General features: G+C 33.8%; 1 protein-coding gene across 1 annotated transcript; it reads left to right on the top strand.

The window, feature by feature from the left end:
- Nucleotides 1-1,071: 1,071 nt before the first annotated feature.
- LOC117916507 (histone deacetylase 9-like) lies at nucleotides 1,072-15,949 on the top strand. Its single transcript, XM_034832580.1, has 14 exons — nucleotides 1,072-1,185; nucleotides 1,433-1,545; nucleotides 1,638-1,755; nucleotides 3,045-3,119; nucleotides 3,185-3,404; nucleotides 3,983-4,046; nucleotides 6,874-6,966; nucleotides 7,078-7,186; nucleotides 7,394-7,443; nucleotides 7,546-7,636; nucleotides 11,328-11,398; nucleotides 11,670-11,768; nucleotides 15,460-15,526; nucleotides 15,616-15,949. Exons 1-14 carry the CDS (start codon nucleotides 1,149-1,151, stop codon nucleotides 15,699-15,701), a joined length of 1,293 nt encoding a protein of 430 aa, XP_034688471.1. The 5' UTR covers nucleotides 1,072-1,148; the 3' UTR covers nucleotides 15,702-15,949.

Below are 15,949 nucleotides of genomic sequence, written 5' to 3'. Positions count from 1 at the left end.
AAAACTCGATTAGGAGAACCCTTGGGCTAACAATAGGAATAATGTTTCTTTATTCCTCTAGATCCATAGCATCATATGCAATGTGAAACTATCTTCTAATATATCCTCCAATTTGTATCACTCTTTGTCTTATTTCTTATCATATAGTCTTCACCAAAAATCTAATATTTGTGTCAACAAATATCTTATGATGATCCTGATTATAAAGGTAATAACTCAAAAATCCTCTTAAATATCCTATAAATTGATATACCTCTTAAGAAAAAGAGGTATTACACAGTTTATAAGACATATCCCCAAAAGAATCCAGGAAAAAAATGATCAACCTATCCACAATCTCACTATATCTAACAAAGTTTAATATTTTCTTTCTACCTCTCCATTTTGTAATGGAGACCTTGGTGCACATAACTAGGAAATAATCCCATACTTCAATGGAGACCCTTGAATTTTTTCTAATAGATCTTTCATGTAAGTCCAATGTTTAATATGTGATTGAATTTATTTTGGATTATTATAAATAACAAAAATTCTCATAAGTTTAATCTAAACCATATAATTCAATTGTGATGATAAAAAAATATATAATGATTGATTTAATTGAATTAATTAGATACAAAGATAAAAATTATTAATTTAAGATATTTCAATATATTTTAAGTATTAAAAATATTAGAAATACTTTTTATAATCACTTTTAAATGTAATATTAATAACTTAAATTAAATCATTAAATTATATTAAGTTATTAAGTTGATTTATCGAACATTTTGACTACTTTTTATTTACAAAAAATTATTGAAAGGAGAGAACTCCCTAGGCATATTTGACTTAATTTAGAAAATTATTATATTTTTCCCTGATCAAGAAAAATTATTTTTTTTCATTATTTTTTTTTGTAGCCATTTTCCTCAAAACACTTTCAAAAATAATTTTTGTGCATTTAATGTTATATTTATAATATTTTAAAATATGATGCTAGGGAATATTCCTCATTTCATTTGAGAATGACATAGGCGTAATTACATTAAAAATGAGGGGCACACAGAGCTATTCCTGATATTCATCTTCCTTTCTACTAGGGAGGAAGCAGAGATGGTCAATGCTCAGTGACCATACATCTTCTTCCTCCACCGCTCTTCGCTAAAATGCGCTCTAAGGACAGGATCTCCTACTTCTACGACGGTCCTATTCGATTTCTTTCTTTCTGTTACGAATAGTTCAAATTCGCTACTTCCCCTCTGTTTGGTTCCCCAGAGACCGGACGAAAACAAAAAAAAAGAAAAAAAAAAGTTTTAAGTCAATTCGTTATTCAGGATTAGTTTTTTGAACGAAGAAGATTCAAGATTTCAAAATTTTGAACTCTTTTTTGGAAATGAAACAGAGCTTCTGGAATATTTCAGGGTTTAAGAGTTTTAATTGGGCGTTGCAGGTGATGTGGGAAGTGTGTACTTTGGGCCCAACCATCCAATGAAGCCGCATCGGCTTTGTATGACTCACCATCTCGTACTCTCTTACGAACTTCACAAGAAGATGGAAATCTATGTTGGTTATTGCAAATTGGATTTTTCCCTGATTTGTTTGTACATTGAATGGTCTATTTTATTTTTTGATTATTTTTGTTGCGGAAAATGCAGAGGCCTCACAAGGCGTATCCAGTTGAGCTTGCCCAGTTTCATTCTGCAGACTATGTGGAGTTTCTGCATCGGATAACCCCTGACACACAACATTTATTCTTGAATGAATTAGCAAAATGTATGACTTGTTATATTCAGTGAATCTGTGTCCTTTCTTATGCATTTGGTGTTCTTGTTGGTATGAAAGGTGAAAATATTTCTACGCATACATTGCCTTTCTTAACATATCTTAAGAGACCGTTTGGGGAGTGATTAAAAATAGTGTTTTTGTAGTGTTTTGTGTAATGCATTATATAACAAACAAGTGATTTTTGGAAGAATAATCTATCATGATTGTTTAGCAAATGATTCTCCATACTTTAAAAGTGAATTTAAAAAAATTATAAAACACCTAGAGTGCGTTTGGCAGTTGTTCTAGGAAGTGTTTATAGCCTTTCTAACACTTGAAAATTTTTATCTTTCAAGTGTTAAAAAGATTAGAAATATTTCGTTGAATCACTACCAAACCCACTCTTAATTTTTGTAAGAAAATGCTTCCAAGCATAAAGAAACATTTTTAGCCCCTTTCAACAACACTTAAAGTTTAGGAATCACTTCAAGTGATTCTCCACATTTTAAAAGTGATTTTCAAAATTTTATTGAATACCCAATTTTTGTAAGAATGCGCTTCCAAGCATAAGGAAGTGTTTTTAACCACTTTCAAAATCACTCCCAAATGGGCTCTTTATTATTTTGTCTTGAGTTTAAATTTTTTAAGAAAGATTTACAGGATGCTAGGTTTTAGTTGTTCATCTTATTAGAGTTTGAGTTTTAATAGCGAGCTCTTTTGAAATGTGTTGTTTGCGGTTTCTGCCATGACTTTGTACTGAATTGTTTATAGTTTCTGATCATGGCCTTAAACGTGTCAATTATTGTGTGAATTTTAGAATGAACTAAATTTAGTATGTTACAACCATGCAATTTTCCAGAAAGATTGATAGGATTTTGGCATTTGTTTGCAACTAGAAAGGAAGTTCTATAGTTTGTGTTGTTAGGGACTTGGGATTACCTTGTACTTGGGATCACCTGGTCTTGTGATTTTACACAAGTCTATGTGTGCAGTAAAATTGAGGATAATCAGTTGCTGGGCAGGTTGTTAAAATTGAGCAAGTATGTTAGATGCTTGAAGTCTATATAGTGTTTCAACCATGCAATTTTCATCCATGTTTCTAGTTTGAGTTTCTCTACGTTAATTCTCACTATCACCTTCTCTCTATTGTCAAGTGATAGATTTTGATTTCAATTTTAGTTTCTCGTGTGCATGGAAACCCTTTAGTCTAACTATGAAATTAATCAAATCCCATAGACTTCTAATTAACTTTTTTAGATTTATTAGTGTCAAGTTTCATTTTTCCTTTCTTTCCCCAGATAATCTTGGAGAAGATTGCCCTGTCTTCGAAAATTTATTTGAGTTTTGTCAAATTTATGCTGGTGGAACAATAGGTAAGTTCCCTTATTATTGCCGTTATGCATGTTTTGTCATCTTAACCGTTGTGGTTTGCAAGCAGATGCTGCACGCAGATTAAACAATCAGCTTTGTGACATTGCTATAAATTGGGCTGGTGGATTGCACCATGCAAAGAAGTGTGAGGCATCTGGATTTTGTTACATCAATGACTTGGTTTTGGGGATTTTGGAGCTTCTAAAACATCATGCACGTGTCCTTTATATCGATATAGATGTGCATCATGGTGATGGTGTAGAAGAAGCCTTTTATTTCACAGACAGGTGGTGAAACCTTCCTATTTTGTTATTAATTCTGACCATGAAAGGATGGTAAAGCCATTGAAGACATTAAATTTAATTTATAAGTTCAATATTAACATCATGTTGCTCACTGCTACATTTATCAAATGTTCAGGTTGCTTTAAAATTATAGATGCAACTACGGGTGGTTAGTTTTTAAAATGTGTTGATATAATCATATAAACATCTGTTAAGTTCATTGCATATGTTGGACAATCAATCTTTGTGACTATTGCATCTATGTTTCATAACACAGAATGAACTTGTGAAACAGAGAATGTGCTGTATCCATGTATGAAAAGTTTCATGTTCATCAGACATTTTTATTTTACATGTAAAACCACTATTTGCTCTTGTTGTATTCTTATCATTTTCTGGTTGCGTGTGATCCATAGTGAAATAATGGTTCCATATTGCTAACTATGTCTGACATCAAGTATTAGGGACTAGTACTTTCTCTATGAATATGACCCACTGAAAAAGATGCATGCAGAGTTAGATTTATAGAGATTACATATTTTTTGCAACTCATTTTAAATTGGTCTATTTCAACACAACAGGGTGATGACTGTTAGTTTTCACAAGTATGGGGATATGTTCTTTCCTGGAACAGGTGATGTTAAGGTATTTTTCTAACACGTTGCTGTTTATTTTTAGTTTTTCCATCAGTAACTTTACATGGGTTAATTTCTGCAAGGGTTCATCTCATATACCCAATCAATTAGTTTTGAGCAGCCTTTATCTTAGCCTCAGTTGTTTGCTCCTGTTCAACTTATAATCCTTTGTTCTTTTTGGGGAGCATATGTTCAGTTATCAAGGTTCTAATTTGTTTCATATGTTCTGTAAACTATAAGTAATTTTGATTTTTCAATCTTATCAGTTGTGAGCTCAAAGATCAGTACATTGTACCCTATCTTGATGTTTACTATCCCATTTATTGGTTATTTCAAAGTTGGGAATCTATGCTGTCTTGGATCCAATCCTTCTCCTTATATGTCTTGGTTTAAAAACTTTCAGCAGTAATTAGTGGTAACTTAACAACAAAATAAAGTTTTATAAAGTGTAAAATTTGTATGGAAGGATGGAATTTATGCCAGTATGTAACTAATAGAGATTTAACTTTTGAAACCTGTATCATTTTTTCAAATTAAAAAACTTATGTTGTTCTTCTGACAGCTCTAAACAAGAAGAACAAGGCAATGAAACTGAGAAAGCTGTTACTTTTCTGGAAACCATTTCTGTTTTCTCATGACTACCTGAGTACTCATTAGAGCTTTTACTCTTAAAACTTAAGGCACAGCTGGGATTGACATGAGGGGATAGGGATGACCATGTTCCTGGGAGTGAACTCCAGGCAAATATGAAGTCTTGGACATCAGTTGCATAATCTGTGTCAAGGCTTGCAAGCTCAAATGTGACCTTGACCAACCAATCTGAATCTAGTTGAAGCCTTGCCAAGTGACTGGCAGAGATTTGGGCTTCAATGTATCCAGCACCGAATAGTCAATTCATGAAAAACCTTTATCCAGCTTTTAATTAGTTTACCATATGTGTATGCTTTTTTTGAATCAGCAACAAACTATTCATTGATATGAATTTTACGTGCAAGGATGAGAAATCCCTCCAAAAATACAATGGATGATTAAAAAAAGAGGAAATACCTAACAAGAGCAACAATATCGCTATAACAATCAAGGAGGAAACAAGAACATGTACAAAATATAACATGTTTAATTAGTTTACCATATTTCGAAGAGAAAACAAAGAGAAATCATCTTCTTATATGCAATGCAACTCTCCTTTTCTTGCGGCTTTGGGGTAATCATATGAGAGATAAGGCATTATGTGTGTGTGCACAAACAGGTAAATTTGGAGAAAATCCCATTGTAAACTCTTATTTTTCTTAAATATTCTGTAACTATAGAAAGTTATAAAAAGTAAATGCATAATATAAAAAAAAGAAATATTATGAAGAAATCTATTTTACAAGTTATCCATATGTTGACCATTTATATTTTATTAGGAAAACTGATCTTCTTGAACTTTGAAATTCCTACTGGCAAGTTTTGGAAATATTATTAAAGATAAATACATCAAGTGGTGAGTTTTGACAAACTTCTACACTGTCATGCTGAAACTACCTGTAGCCTTTGTTGTCTTTTGAGAACAGACTTTAACTTATGGTTTACAAAGCATTTCAATGAGTACAACTGAGGAAGAAAACTATGGATACAAACAAGGAAGAATCACTAGATATAAGCACAAAAATATCAATGGCAAAGCTATGTATCTTGGAGGGTTATGAGATGCTGCTTGACCTGAGAAAGCTTTGATGGTGCCTACTGTATATTTTTTCCTTCTGGATTGTAGCCAAACAAACAATCTAATGAATATTGAAATGAAAACCTTGTTGTTTATTGGGAACTTGATTACCTGAAATATTCTTCACTCAACTTCTTCCTTGTGAAAATTTAAAACAAGTTACTCATGCTGAAAGCTCCTTAGAATTATGTACATCAATGTGGTTTGGTCTCTTTCAATAGGAACTAAAACCACTGAAATGCATTTATGCAAGGAGGCATATATCTTATCATCCTTCCACTGTTTTTCATATTAAGTTTGCAAACTGACTGATGTATGGGAACATGAGTTAATCTTAAAATGCTTGCATAACTTTTCCCCAATTCATGTTTGCAATATTGTTATGATTATTTTTTTTTTGCCTACAAAAACCTCACCGATTTTCCTAATCAACTTGTGCATGTCCACCTGGTTCAGTTTGCTACAAAGTATATTGTTTCTCGTCACTTTTCTCTGAGAGCCTTAAATCTATTGAATCAATACTAGGATGTGTTTAATGTAAAAACCTGTCATTTAAACCATCTTTGTGACACTAATTAAATTTTCATCGTATCAATTTTTTGATCCTCGTCTTTTCCATTACAATTCCTGCTAAGCTAATATAAAGCATCAATTTTCTTGCACTTTTAGATTAGAAATATTATAGAGTTGGAAACTTATTGGAGCTCTTTTCCTTTAACCAAATACGTATTCAAAATGCTTTGTCTATTATTTTTCACAGATGTTGAATTTCTAGGATCTTGAGGGCATGAAAATAATTGCTGTATGAAAAAAATTACCCTTTTTTGGCCTTGTAATCCAGCTATATTGGTGTGCTTCCCTAATTCACATTCCATGGTTGGAAGTTCAAGTAACATAGTATGTTGGGCAGGCAGTGGGGTATTGGTTTAGGTGTGGGGTTTGGTCTGGTCCGGACTGGTTTCATTTGGTTTCGTTTTAAGGGGTAGTGTTTTATGTATGTGTTTGTTCTGTGCTCTTAATGTGCATCAATTTTTTTATTCTTGTGTTTGGAAATCTACTTATAATTAGTTCCAAGTCTTGTTCCAATCCTAACTTGGAGGGATATTTATCGATATGATATATTTTGAAGGAAATAGGAGAAAGAGAGGGAAAATTTTATGCCATAAATGTCCCACTCAAGGATGGAATAGATGACACTAGCTTTACTCGACTGTTCAAAACAGTAAGTTGTGGTAACCAACCTAAGGTCATGATTGATGTGATTTATTTATTTATTTTTATGATTAAATTGTGTCGAGTCTAAATTTTTTGCTTGCAAATATCCATTGTGTAGATTATTGCCAAGGTTGTTGAAATATATCAGCCAGGTGTGATAGTTCTTCAATGTGGGGCAGATTCTCTTGCTGGGGACCGCTTGGGCTGTTTCAACCTCTCCATTGATGGTGCAAATCTCCTTGTAATTGAAAATTTTTCCTTTTTTGTCTGTGGCTACAATTGGAATGCTCTTTATGTTTTCTTAAAACATTTTCAAATATACACCATTCTATTTCTCATTCCTTTGTTGGACATATCCAATTGGGTTGAGTTAGTAATGATTGGGCTTTGATTATAATGTTTGCTTGCTGGCGCCATTGCAATGCTTCTTACAGGGCATGCTGAATGTGTCAGAATTGTGAAGAAATTCAATTTGCCCTTACTGGTACACTTGTAATTTAAACTAATTTTACATTGTTATTCATTATCTTCATACATTGGGTATGATAAAGCTTTTTTCCCCTTTTCCCACCTTTTTTTACTGCAGGTTACTGGAGGTGGGGGATATACAAAAGAGAATGTTGCTCGATGTTGGACTGTTGAAACAGGGGTGCTTTTAGATACTGAACTTCCCAATGGTATGTAAAGATGAATTTGTTTCCTTCTATTGCCTGCTAGTTTTATATAATACATAGGTTAATGTGAATGATTCTTCTGAAACTTTGTGCAATAGTTAGTGCTATGATAACAAAGTTACAAGGTTTAAAGTATCGGCCAAGTCCGGTACAACTTGGCTAAGTCATATACACTTCAGTAAGGTCCCGACAAGTCTGATACCTGATACATGTTTTTGCACTAACTTGGTGGAAAATTGGTAAAACCTGTTTAACTTGGTCGGGTTCTTGAGAAGCCTAGGTTGTAAAGTCTAGTTCACCAAAACTACTTCAAGTTAACTCAGATCCATGGCTTCAAACCCCTGAAACAATATAAGCTTCTTTGTTTTTATTGGATTGAACGACAGTGAGTGGTAGCATTAGGATTGGCTAGGCATCACCGCAAAAGATTGTAATGTCGACCCTCTTCTTCAATCTTCCTTGCTTACTTGCCAATTGCATCGGTGCCTTGGTTAAACGGCAATGTCTTTCTTTGTTGACAATCTGTGACAAGTCCAATCACGTGGGTGGGTGGTTGGGACGATGGGTGATGTGGTGCTGCAACAATCCCTCTACATATGCTCTGTTTTTTGTTAAGAATTTAGGAATTAGGAATGTTGATGGATTTAGGAAATTTTAATATATTCCTTCTATGAAATTAAGTAAATGGTTTATGAACTTAAGTAAAACTTTAAATGATGATGTATTCCTAATATTTTTTATAGTGGTATTCCTAATATATGGTAATTTATCCATAAAATTAATTGTATAGGATATTCATAAGAAATTGAAAACATAACAAATTGATGTAATTGTTACAAGTATTAAGTATGAATATATAACAATTTTAAAATAGACATGGATTTAATCACCAATAATAAATTAATAAATTTAATTATATAAATATAACAAAATAAATATATTATTTAATACCATAATACTTAATTATAGTATTTTAAAATATTTTCAGTATATTTGTATATATAGTTAAATATTTAATAGTTATTAGTTATATTTAATGGTTTAAAATTATATACTAATGTAACTATAAATATTAAATGAAAGAAGATTATTTGATTAATTCTTGAGTTATATCTAATTGTGTTTATGTTTTTTTTTTGTGCAATTGTAATAAATTTGAAATACTTTTTAGTTTTTAATTAGTATATTTTGTGTATCAGCTGATACTGATATGAGATGTCGAAACGAATGTGTCTCAAGATTTCCCAAATCAGTGAACAATACTGTGATTTTGAACCATGATAATTTAGGCTTTCTAAACCAAGGATTAAAGTATAGGTGATTATATTGTTTTCCTTTTAGGATGCAGATAGGGATATGTCATAATTGGTGAAGAATATTTTTTTTTTTCCAATGTTATTTTCATTGTTTTTAAAAGTTTCAGTTCTGAATAAATTCAAAGTTGGTGTTGATAGCTTCTTAGAATGAAGATTTAAGCACCTCCCAATCTCACTCTCTAGCTCCCTCCCTCTTCTCTATTGGGTGAAATCCACAGGCTTCCTAGTTTTAAGAAAAGCATGGTTTTTAAAATCGGACCGAATCGGCCGGTCCTATTGGTCCAACCGTTGACTGGTGGCCTTTTTGGTCCGGTCCTCTCTTTTGAGCCAGACATCCATTGACCTGTTCGCAAACCGCCTGAGCCAACTATTGAACCGGAAAACCAGATGAATTAGGTGGTTATCTATCCAAAGCCCACCCCCTTTGCTACCTTATTTTTGCCAAAAGGTGGCCCAAAGTGCAAGCCCAATCTCACGGCCCACCAACCCAAAGTGTAGGCCCAACCTCACGACCCACTAGCCAATTGTCAACTTCTTGTTGAATGAGGCTTTTAAAGCCCTTTTTATCTCCCTCCATTTTTTATGTGGGACAATTGAATGAATATTTTAAAGAAAAATTACATTTATAACTACATGAGGAGAGCTTGAACCCCAGACCCCAGGTTAAAGCAAAGCTGGTGGCACCACTCTACTATGCCCCCTTTGCTATTAACATTGATAAAAAAAAAAAAACAAATAAATTGCATATGTTATTTCAAAAAAATAATATAAATAATATATATATATATATATATATATAAATTTTCTTCCATTTTCAATATATTTTTATATTTAAATATTATACATGGTTTATTTAAAAAATTTTAAAATATTAATACATTTATATAAAAGATGAAAAAATAAATATCATTGATTTTAATTTTTTAAAATTATTTTAAATTTTAATAAAATATAAATTATATATTTATAATCTCACCGATTCGACCGTGGTTCAACCATCGGTCCAACCGTTAAACTGTGAACCGGTAACTTTTCCAGTTCAATGACTGGTCCGGTTTTTAAAACATTGAAGAAAAGTAAAAGAACATGTGGATCAATTTGGCCAGCTTAGAGATGTATGTTCCTTTTTTCTTTCTGAATCTCACTGGCTTCTGCTTGATTTTCTTACCTTACCCAACCTTTTCCTTTCTCTGTTAAGGAAAAATATTTAAGTGCATTTTCTATACCTTAGGATTAACGTGGTATGAGTATTATTTTCCCTCTTCTTGAGATAGTTTATATTTGCCTTGGTCAGATTTGATAGGTTGGGTGTTTAGTTTTCTCGGTTAATCTTGTAATATCCCTAAATTCACAGGGCTCTATTATGCACTTAAGTATCCAGTTTATCTGTAAAGCACTCATGTTGACATGGCATTGATAGTGTTAAACTGCCCTGCTCAGATTTTGATGCATTTTTATCACTTTTCTGGCTGGTGGTAACCAGTAAGCTATGCTCTTGATTTTGTTGGGGGAATTCCATGTTTGTGTGAGGAAGAATCTTGGTAGAGTCAGAGAGTTGCCTTTCTATTTTTAAACTGTCAGCTGTATTTTGCCGTGGTACATGCTCTAGTTGCTTCTGGGACTCTCTCATCCTTAAAGGTTTTATTACAGTAGAAATGTTGCCTTAGAAAAGAACATGATACCATCTCACTTAGTAATAACGTGAATGGCTACTTTATCTCAATAGAAACTCTGTTACATGCCGAAGAAGCTGGAAAACCTTGTGAGTTTCTGGGGTATCCAAAATAAAAATTAAAAAGGTTGGAATTTGTGGAGAGATGTTCACACCAATTTCTTGGGGCATTTGGAAGGAAGAAACTAATAAGTTTTGAGTCCTTGAATTGCTGTTACCTGTTGGAGTGTGTTCCAAGTCATATGAATGATAACTACTTCGTGTTCTTCTTCTTGTGATTTTTTTTTTTTTTAAAGAATAATTCTATTTAGGAGGTCTACCTTTCTACAAATAGAGGCCAGTTGTCCACCAAAAAAAGCCAACACGTGGGCATTGCCTTGCTTTATATTTTTGATATATGGATTTCTTGCAAGTTGCTATTTCTCATCTTGTTTCTGCATCTAGTCTCACTCAGTTTTTGATCTGCCTAGTTGTCCATGCCTAGAATTTCAGTGATCTTCATTTTTGTTTATGTTCCTTCGGCATACTTTGGTTTGATTCTTTTTCCACATGCATAATGCTGATTGCTTTGTGAAACTTTCATTTTTGTTTGGCTTTAAGAAGTGATAGATTAGGATGGATTCATATGCCTAATTTTGTCCTTTGTTTCCTTAATAATTAAAAATAAGGTATTTTCTGGTTCCCAACAATATCCACTTTCTTGCAGAGATCCCAGAAAATGAATATATCAAATATTTTGGGCCGGAGCATTCATTGAAGATTCCAAATGGGCACATAGTACGTAATTTTTCCTAATTTTACAAGAATAATGCATGATTAGCCATTCAAGGAATTGGTTTTCTTTTTTGTCCAATTTGATCACAAACTCTGCTGTATAATTATAGTACAGTCATGGTTTGGAGTCTGAATCAAAACTGCAACCACAACTGGTTAATTCGAGCAGTTATGGTTAAAGTCAAACATTTTCTTGATATAGATATATCGTGTCATAGAGATCATGAGATTACTGCCTTGTATTATCTCCTTTTCCTTGGTTGATTTTGAGCAGGAGAACTTAAATAGCAAATCATATCTTGGAACAATTAAGCAGCAAGTCTTGGAAAATCTCCGTTGCATCCAGCATGCACCAAGTGTACAGATGCAAGAGGTAAGTAGTTTTCGAAAGTTTACCAATTGATCCAATCTTCAAATAAAACCACTTTATCCACAAAGCAAAGTCCTTCAAGATATTGTTACTCATGTTTACCTGCTAAGCAAAATGTCCTTGAAGTTCTTTGTTGACTAAATTTAAATCAGCAGCAGAATATCTGTGTTATTGACATGTCAACTGTCCGAGCTTCACATTGCTCGCATGGAAACACTTTGAACTTACTAATTGGTGGGCAAATTTGTTCCATGTGTTAAGCTATCAATTTAACCTAAAAGTTTAAGTTGTATATGGACCAACATGTATACCAGGGCCCAGGCTAACACCCTCTCTTACATAATGGTCCTATACCCTGATGTGGAAAGGCAAAAAATGGATTATGGACTCACAAAAAAATACATGGAGAACTCAAACCCTGATGCCTTGTTGGGCTAGCAATTCAACCAAAAAACTTGAGTTATTAGGTAATGAACCAATTATGTATACTTGACTAACAACATGGACACTTCAAAACATGTGGAGTACTTATATTGAACACGTGCATGCATAGCTTTTCTAAAACAAAACAAAATAAAGTAAAATCAAATTTATATTTGACTGGTGAGAAATCTCAAACTCATTTTAGCCAATCTGTCATAATTTTGAAACTTCATTTTGCATATAATGTACAGAATTAAAAAAAAGAAAAAAGAAAAGAAAAGAAAAGAAATTAGGATATTTATCTGTATCCCCATGTCTTGAGATCATGGAACTAAGCATATGCACACCTGCACCCAACACTTACCTGAGTCCATATAATATGGGTGGGTCACATTTGGTTGGCAGCATTGGCCCAAAAACCTAGTTCTCTAGTTCTAACATCCAATTAGGAGAGGCTCTATAATTTTCCTTGTATCCCCCATGTAAGAATCCTTTTTGATGCCTTTTGGTATCATATGTAACTGATGGAAGTTCCTTCTAAATTCCTAGTGCATTTGAAGGCTTAAATCTGTCCTTTAGAATGGAGTCATGCATTTATTGCTGATTCATGAATGATTATCATCCCTCGAAATTGTAAAACTGGTCCAGTTTATGATGCAATACTCATTCAAATACTATGACAAGTAAAATATACTTTTCCTGGTGCAGTGTTAAACACAATGAGATGGCTACAGATTCATGGTGTTAGGAATTTGAGGCTAATCCAACCTATAGTAATCACCCTAGAGGGGGGGTGAATAGGGTGATGGTCTCTTTTCACAAATTTAAACAAGTGAATGCAAGAGACAATTATATGCAAGTATATAATAATCAATATATAGACAATTGCATATAAATTAAAGAGTAGGGAATAGAGAATGCAAACACAAGAGTTTATAGTGGTTCGGCGCAACCCGGCCTACATCCACTCTCCTCTAGCTTCAATCCCGAGCTTGAGGTTCCACTAATCCAAGGCTTCCAAATCAAGCCTTCAAACAATACAATTGGATTATGGTTCCAATTCACCCTCTTGGACTTTTGGCTCCAAGCACCCTTTACACTTCTCAAGAGATATCCCACTCTTGAACGACCCCTCAAGTGATACCCCACACTTGAGAAACTTCATCTCAAAGATTCACAAATGAATGATCTCTCAAAAATCCTAGCACAAGAACTTTAAGCTCAAATGATACAAGAAAAACTAGGATTGAATGGTGCACTAAAGATATGCAAGTTTTGAAATGGTGCACTAAAAAATACTCTTCCAAGGCTCAAATATAATCAAGAAAGATTTGGGAAGGTTAAGCTCTTGAAACAATGAAGATTGAAGCCTTTTTATAGAAGAAAAAAGCCAAACTAGCCGTTGGGGGTTCGATCGGTCGAGCTAGGGGTCGACCGGTTGACTAGCCGTTAGCATTTAATGCTTGGCAAATGACCGTTGGGCCTCAACCAGACCTCAACCAGACCTCCACCTGACCTCAACCGGTTGAGGTTCAACCTTGACCGGGAAGAGAAAGCCATTGGGAGAGAGAGAAACTTTTTGGCCTCCCTCAACCGGTCCTTGACCGGACGAGCACAACCGGTCGACCGGTTGAATCGGTTGAGCCATTTTTTGCCTCAACACCCAACCTTTTCAACTTAAAACCTTTTAACACAAGTTTGAAAAATATTTAACACAAGGTTTTAGTTGAAAACATGAAATCATCCAATTCTTAAGATATTTAAAACAGTATTACTCTTATATGATTTTGGTGCGTAAATAAAGAATGAAATGCATAAAAGTCCTAGTGCACCAACAACCTTACAAAGAGCTCTTATGAAGCTTTGGTCTTGAAAAACTCTTCTCTTTGAGGTGGTCTTTTTCTTCATGATTTCTCCTTGGCTTGATTTGTCTTTGTGATTGCCACTTTGGAAATCGTCTTGCCTAATCACACTTGAAATATGATCATTAGTTTTAAACCTTGTTTTGTTATCATCAAAATCAAGATTAACCAAACCTTGGTTTCACACATGGCATGTCCAAAAACTCAAAACTTCCTAACTAGATGGCTTAGACAATCATCAGGCTTTTGGTACATCCTAATTGATGATGTATTATTTTTTTCCTTTTAGCCTATTACTCTAGGATAGCCCTTTAAGTAGTTGCATTCAATCAAATGATCGTAAGGTAGGGCACTGGCTTTTGGGTTTATGGAGGAGCAGGTGAAACTGGAGTTCATGGATCAATTACACATTTGGAAAGCCTATGGATTTATGTGGTTTTGATCTGGAGTAAGAAAACCTGCTGTAAAATTTTAGATTGCAAGGAAAATTGCGCTTTGGTGTTGAGGGCACCAGGCTTGTGATCAAAAGGGTAGGGTTTAGGTTGAATATTAAGATCAAAGCATTGTTTGGTTGTGTATGAAAAATAGATGCAGATAAGAAGGGAAGAAGAATGTGAGACGGATGCTGTATTGGAATCTTGCAAAGCCTTCCAGAGTCTCTGATAGAGTAGATGATCTCTCTTAGGCCTTCTAATGTCCCACATTGAGGAGAAACCATTTTGACTAGAAAATGTGCAAGAAATGTGTATTCATTAACTACAAAATGTGCATGGAATGTTTATTCATTGAATTATTAATGTCTCTACAACTTCTGCTTTTACATAGAAGGCAAAGTTACCCAATGGTCCAAATCCATAACTCACAAATAGAGACTTTCATAGTAAGAGCCTCTGCCTAACATAACATTCTAAACTCAAAGTAAGACAAGAAATAACTAAATAAAATTCTTTTAATAGGGCTTACACAGAAGGGAAAAAAAAAAACTTTCTGTTAACCTTTTTATAGGCCCTGTTGCCAAATCTTACTCAAATTTAGGAGCTCTGGAAGAGCATTGAAATGATCTTTTGATAATCCAATTAGACTGAACTAATTAGCTCCAATACAAATAAGAATTGATAAAATCCGTACCTTACAGCTACTAACATCAATACAAGACACCCCCAATCTGTACAAGTCATTATGTCTTGAACACGAAAATTTTAGATCTCTCTAAATATAAGGAGGCTGGAACCAAGTAGGTTAATGCATACTGCAGCCCATTCATGTGATATTTTTGGTGTGTCTCAATGGTCCAATTAGGCAGACCCCTGAGCTCCCATGGATTTTGCAAAATTTTTCTTGTGGCCTATCCTAGCTGTGAGACTGAATGCCTGACACTACTGGATTGAGAACAATGTTTTTTGTTGCAGGTTCCACCAGACTTCTATATTCCTGATTTTGATGAAGACGAGCAGAATCCTGATGAACGAGTAGATCGTAAGTCCCAAAGAAAGATTTATACACTCTTTGTTGATCCTATTTATAACTTGGGGGTAGTAATTCTCTTGTCTTACTGTTGATTTCAGAGCACACCAAGGACAAGCAAATCCAGAGAAATGATGAATATTATGAAGGTGATAACGACAATGATCACAATATGGATGATGTATAAAGTAAGCTAGGCAGTGTTTTTTTTTTTTTTTTTTGACAGATTAGTTTTTAATTCAAAGGGATAAAATGTAATTAGATTCCAAATTTGACTGTAATGAACAGTTACAACTATTAAAGTTCATCATCATCCCTTCCATGGAGGAATTTTAATTTAGAATGTGTGATATCTTAGGTCTTTATGACACAAAGGTGTCTTAGTACTATTTGAGAAAAAGAAATGGAAAAAAATATCCTGCAGCCGTGCTACAA

The sequence above is a fragment of the Vitis riparia genome, chromosome 6 (genome assembly GCF_004353265.1).
Source record: "Vitis riparia cultivar Riparia Gloire de Montpellier isolate 1030 chromosome 6, EGFV_Vit.rip_1.0, whole genome shotgun sequence".
Lineage (NCBI taxonomy): Eukaryota > Viridiplantae > Streptophyta > Magnoliopsida > Vitales > Vitaceae > Vitis > Vitis riparia.
This window is presented reverse-complemented; position numbering and strand designations above follow the sequence as displayed.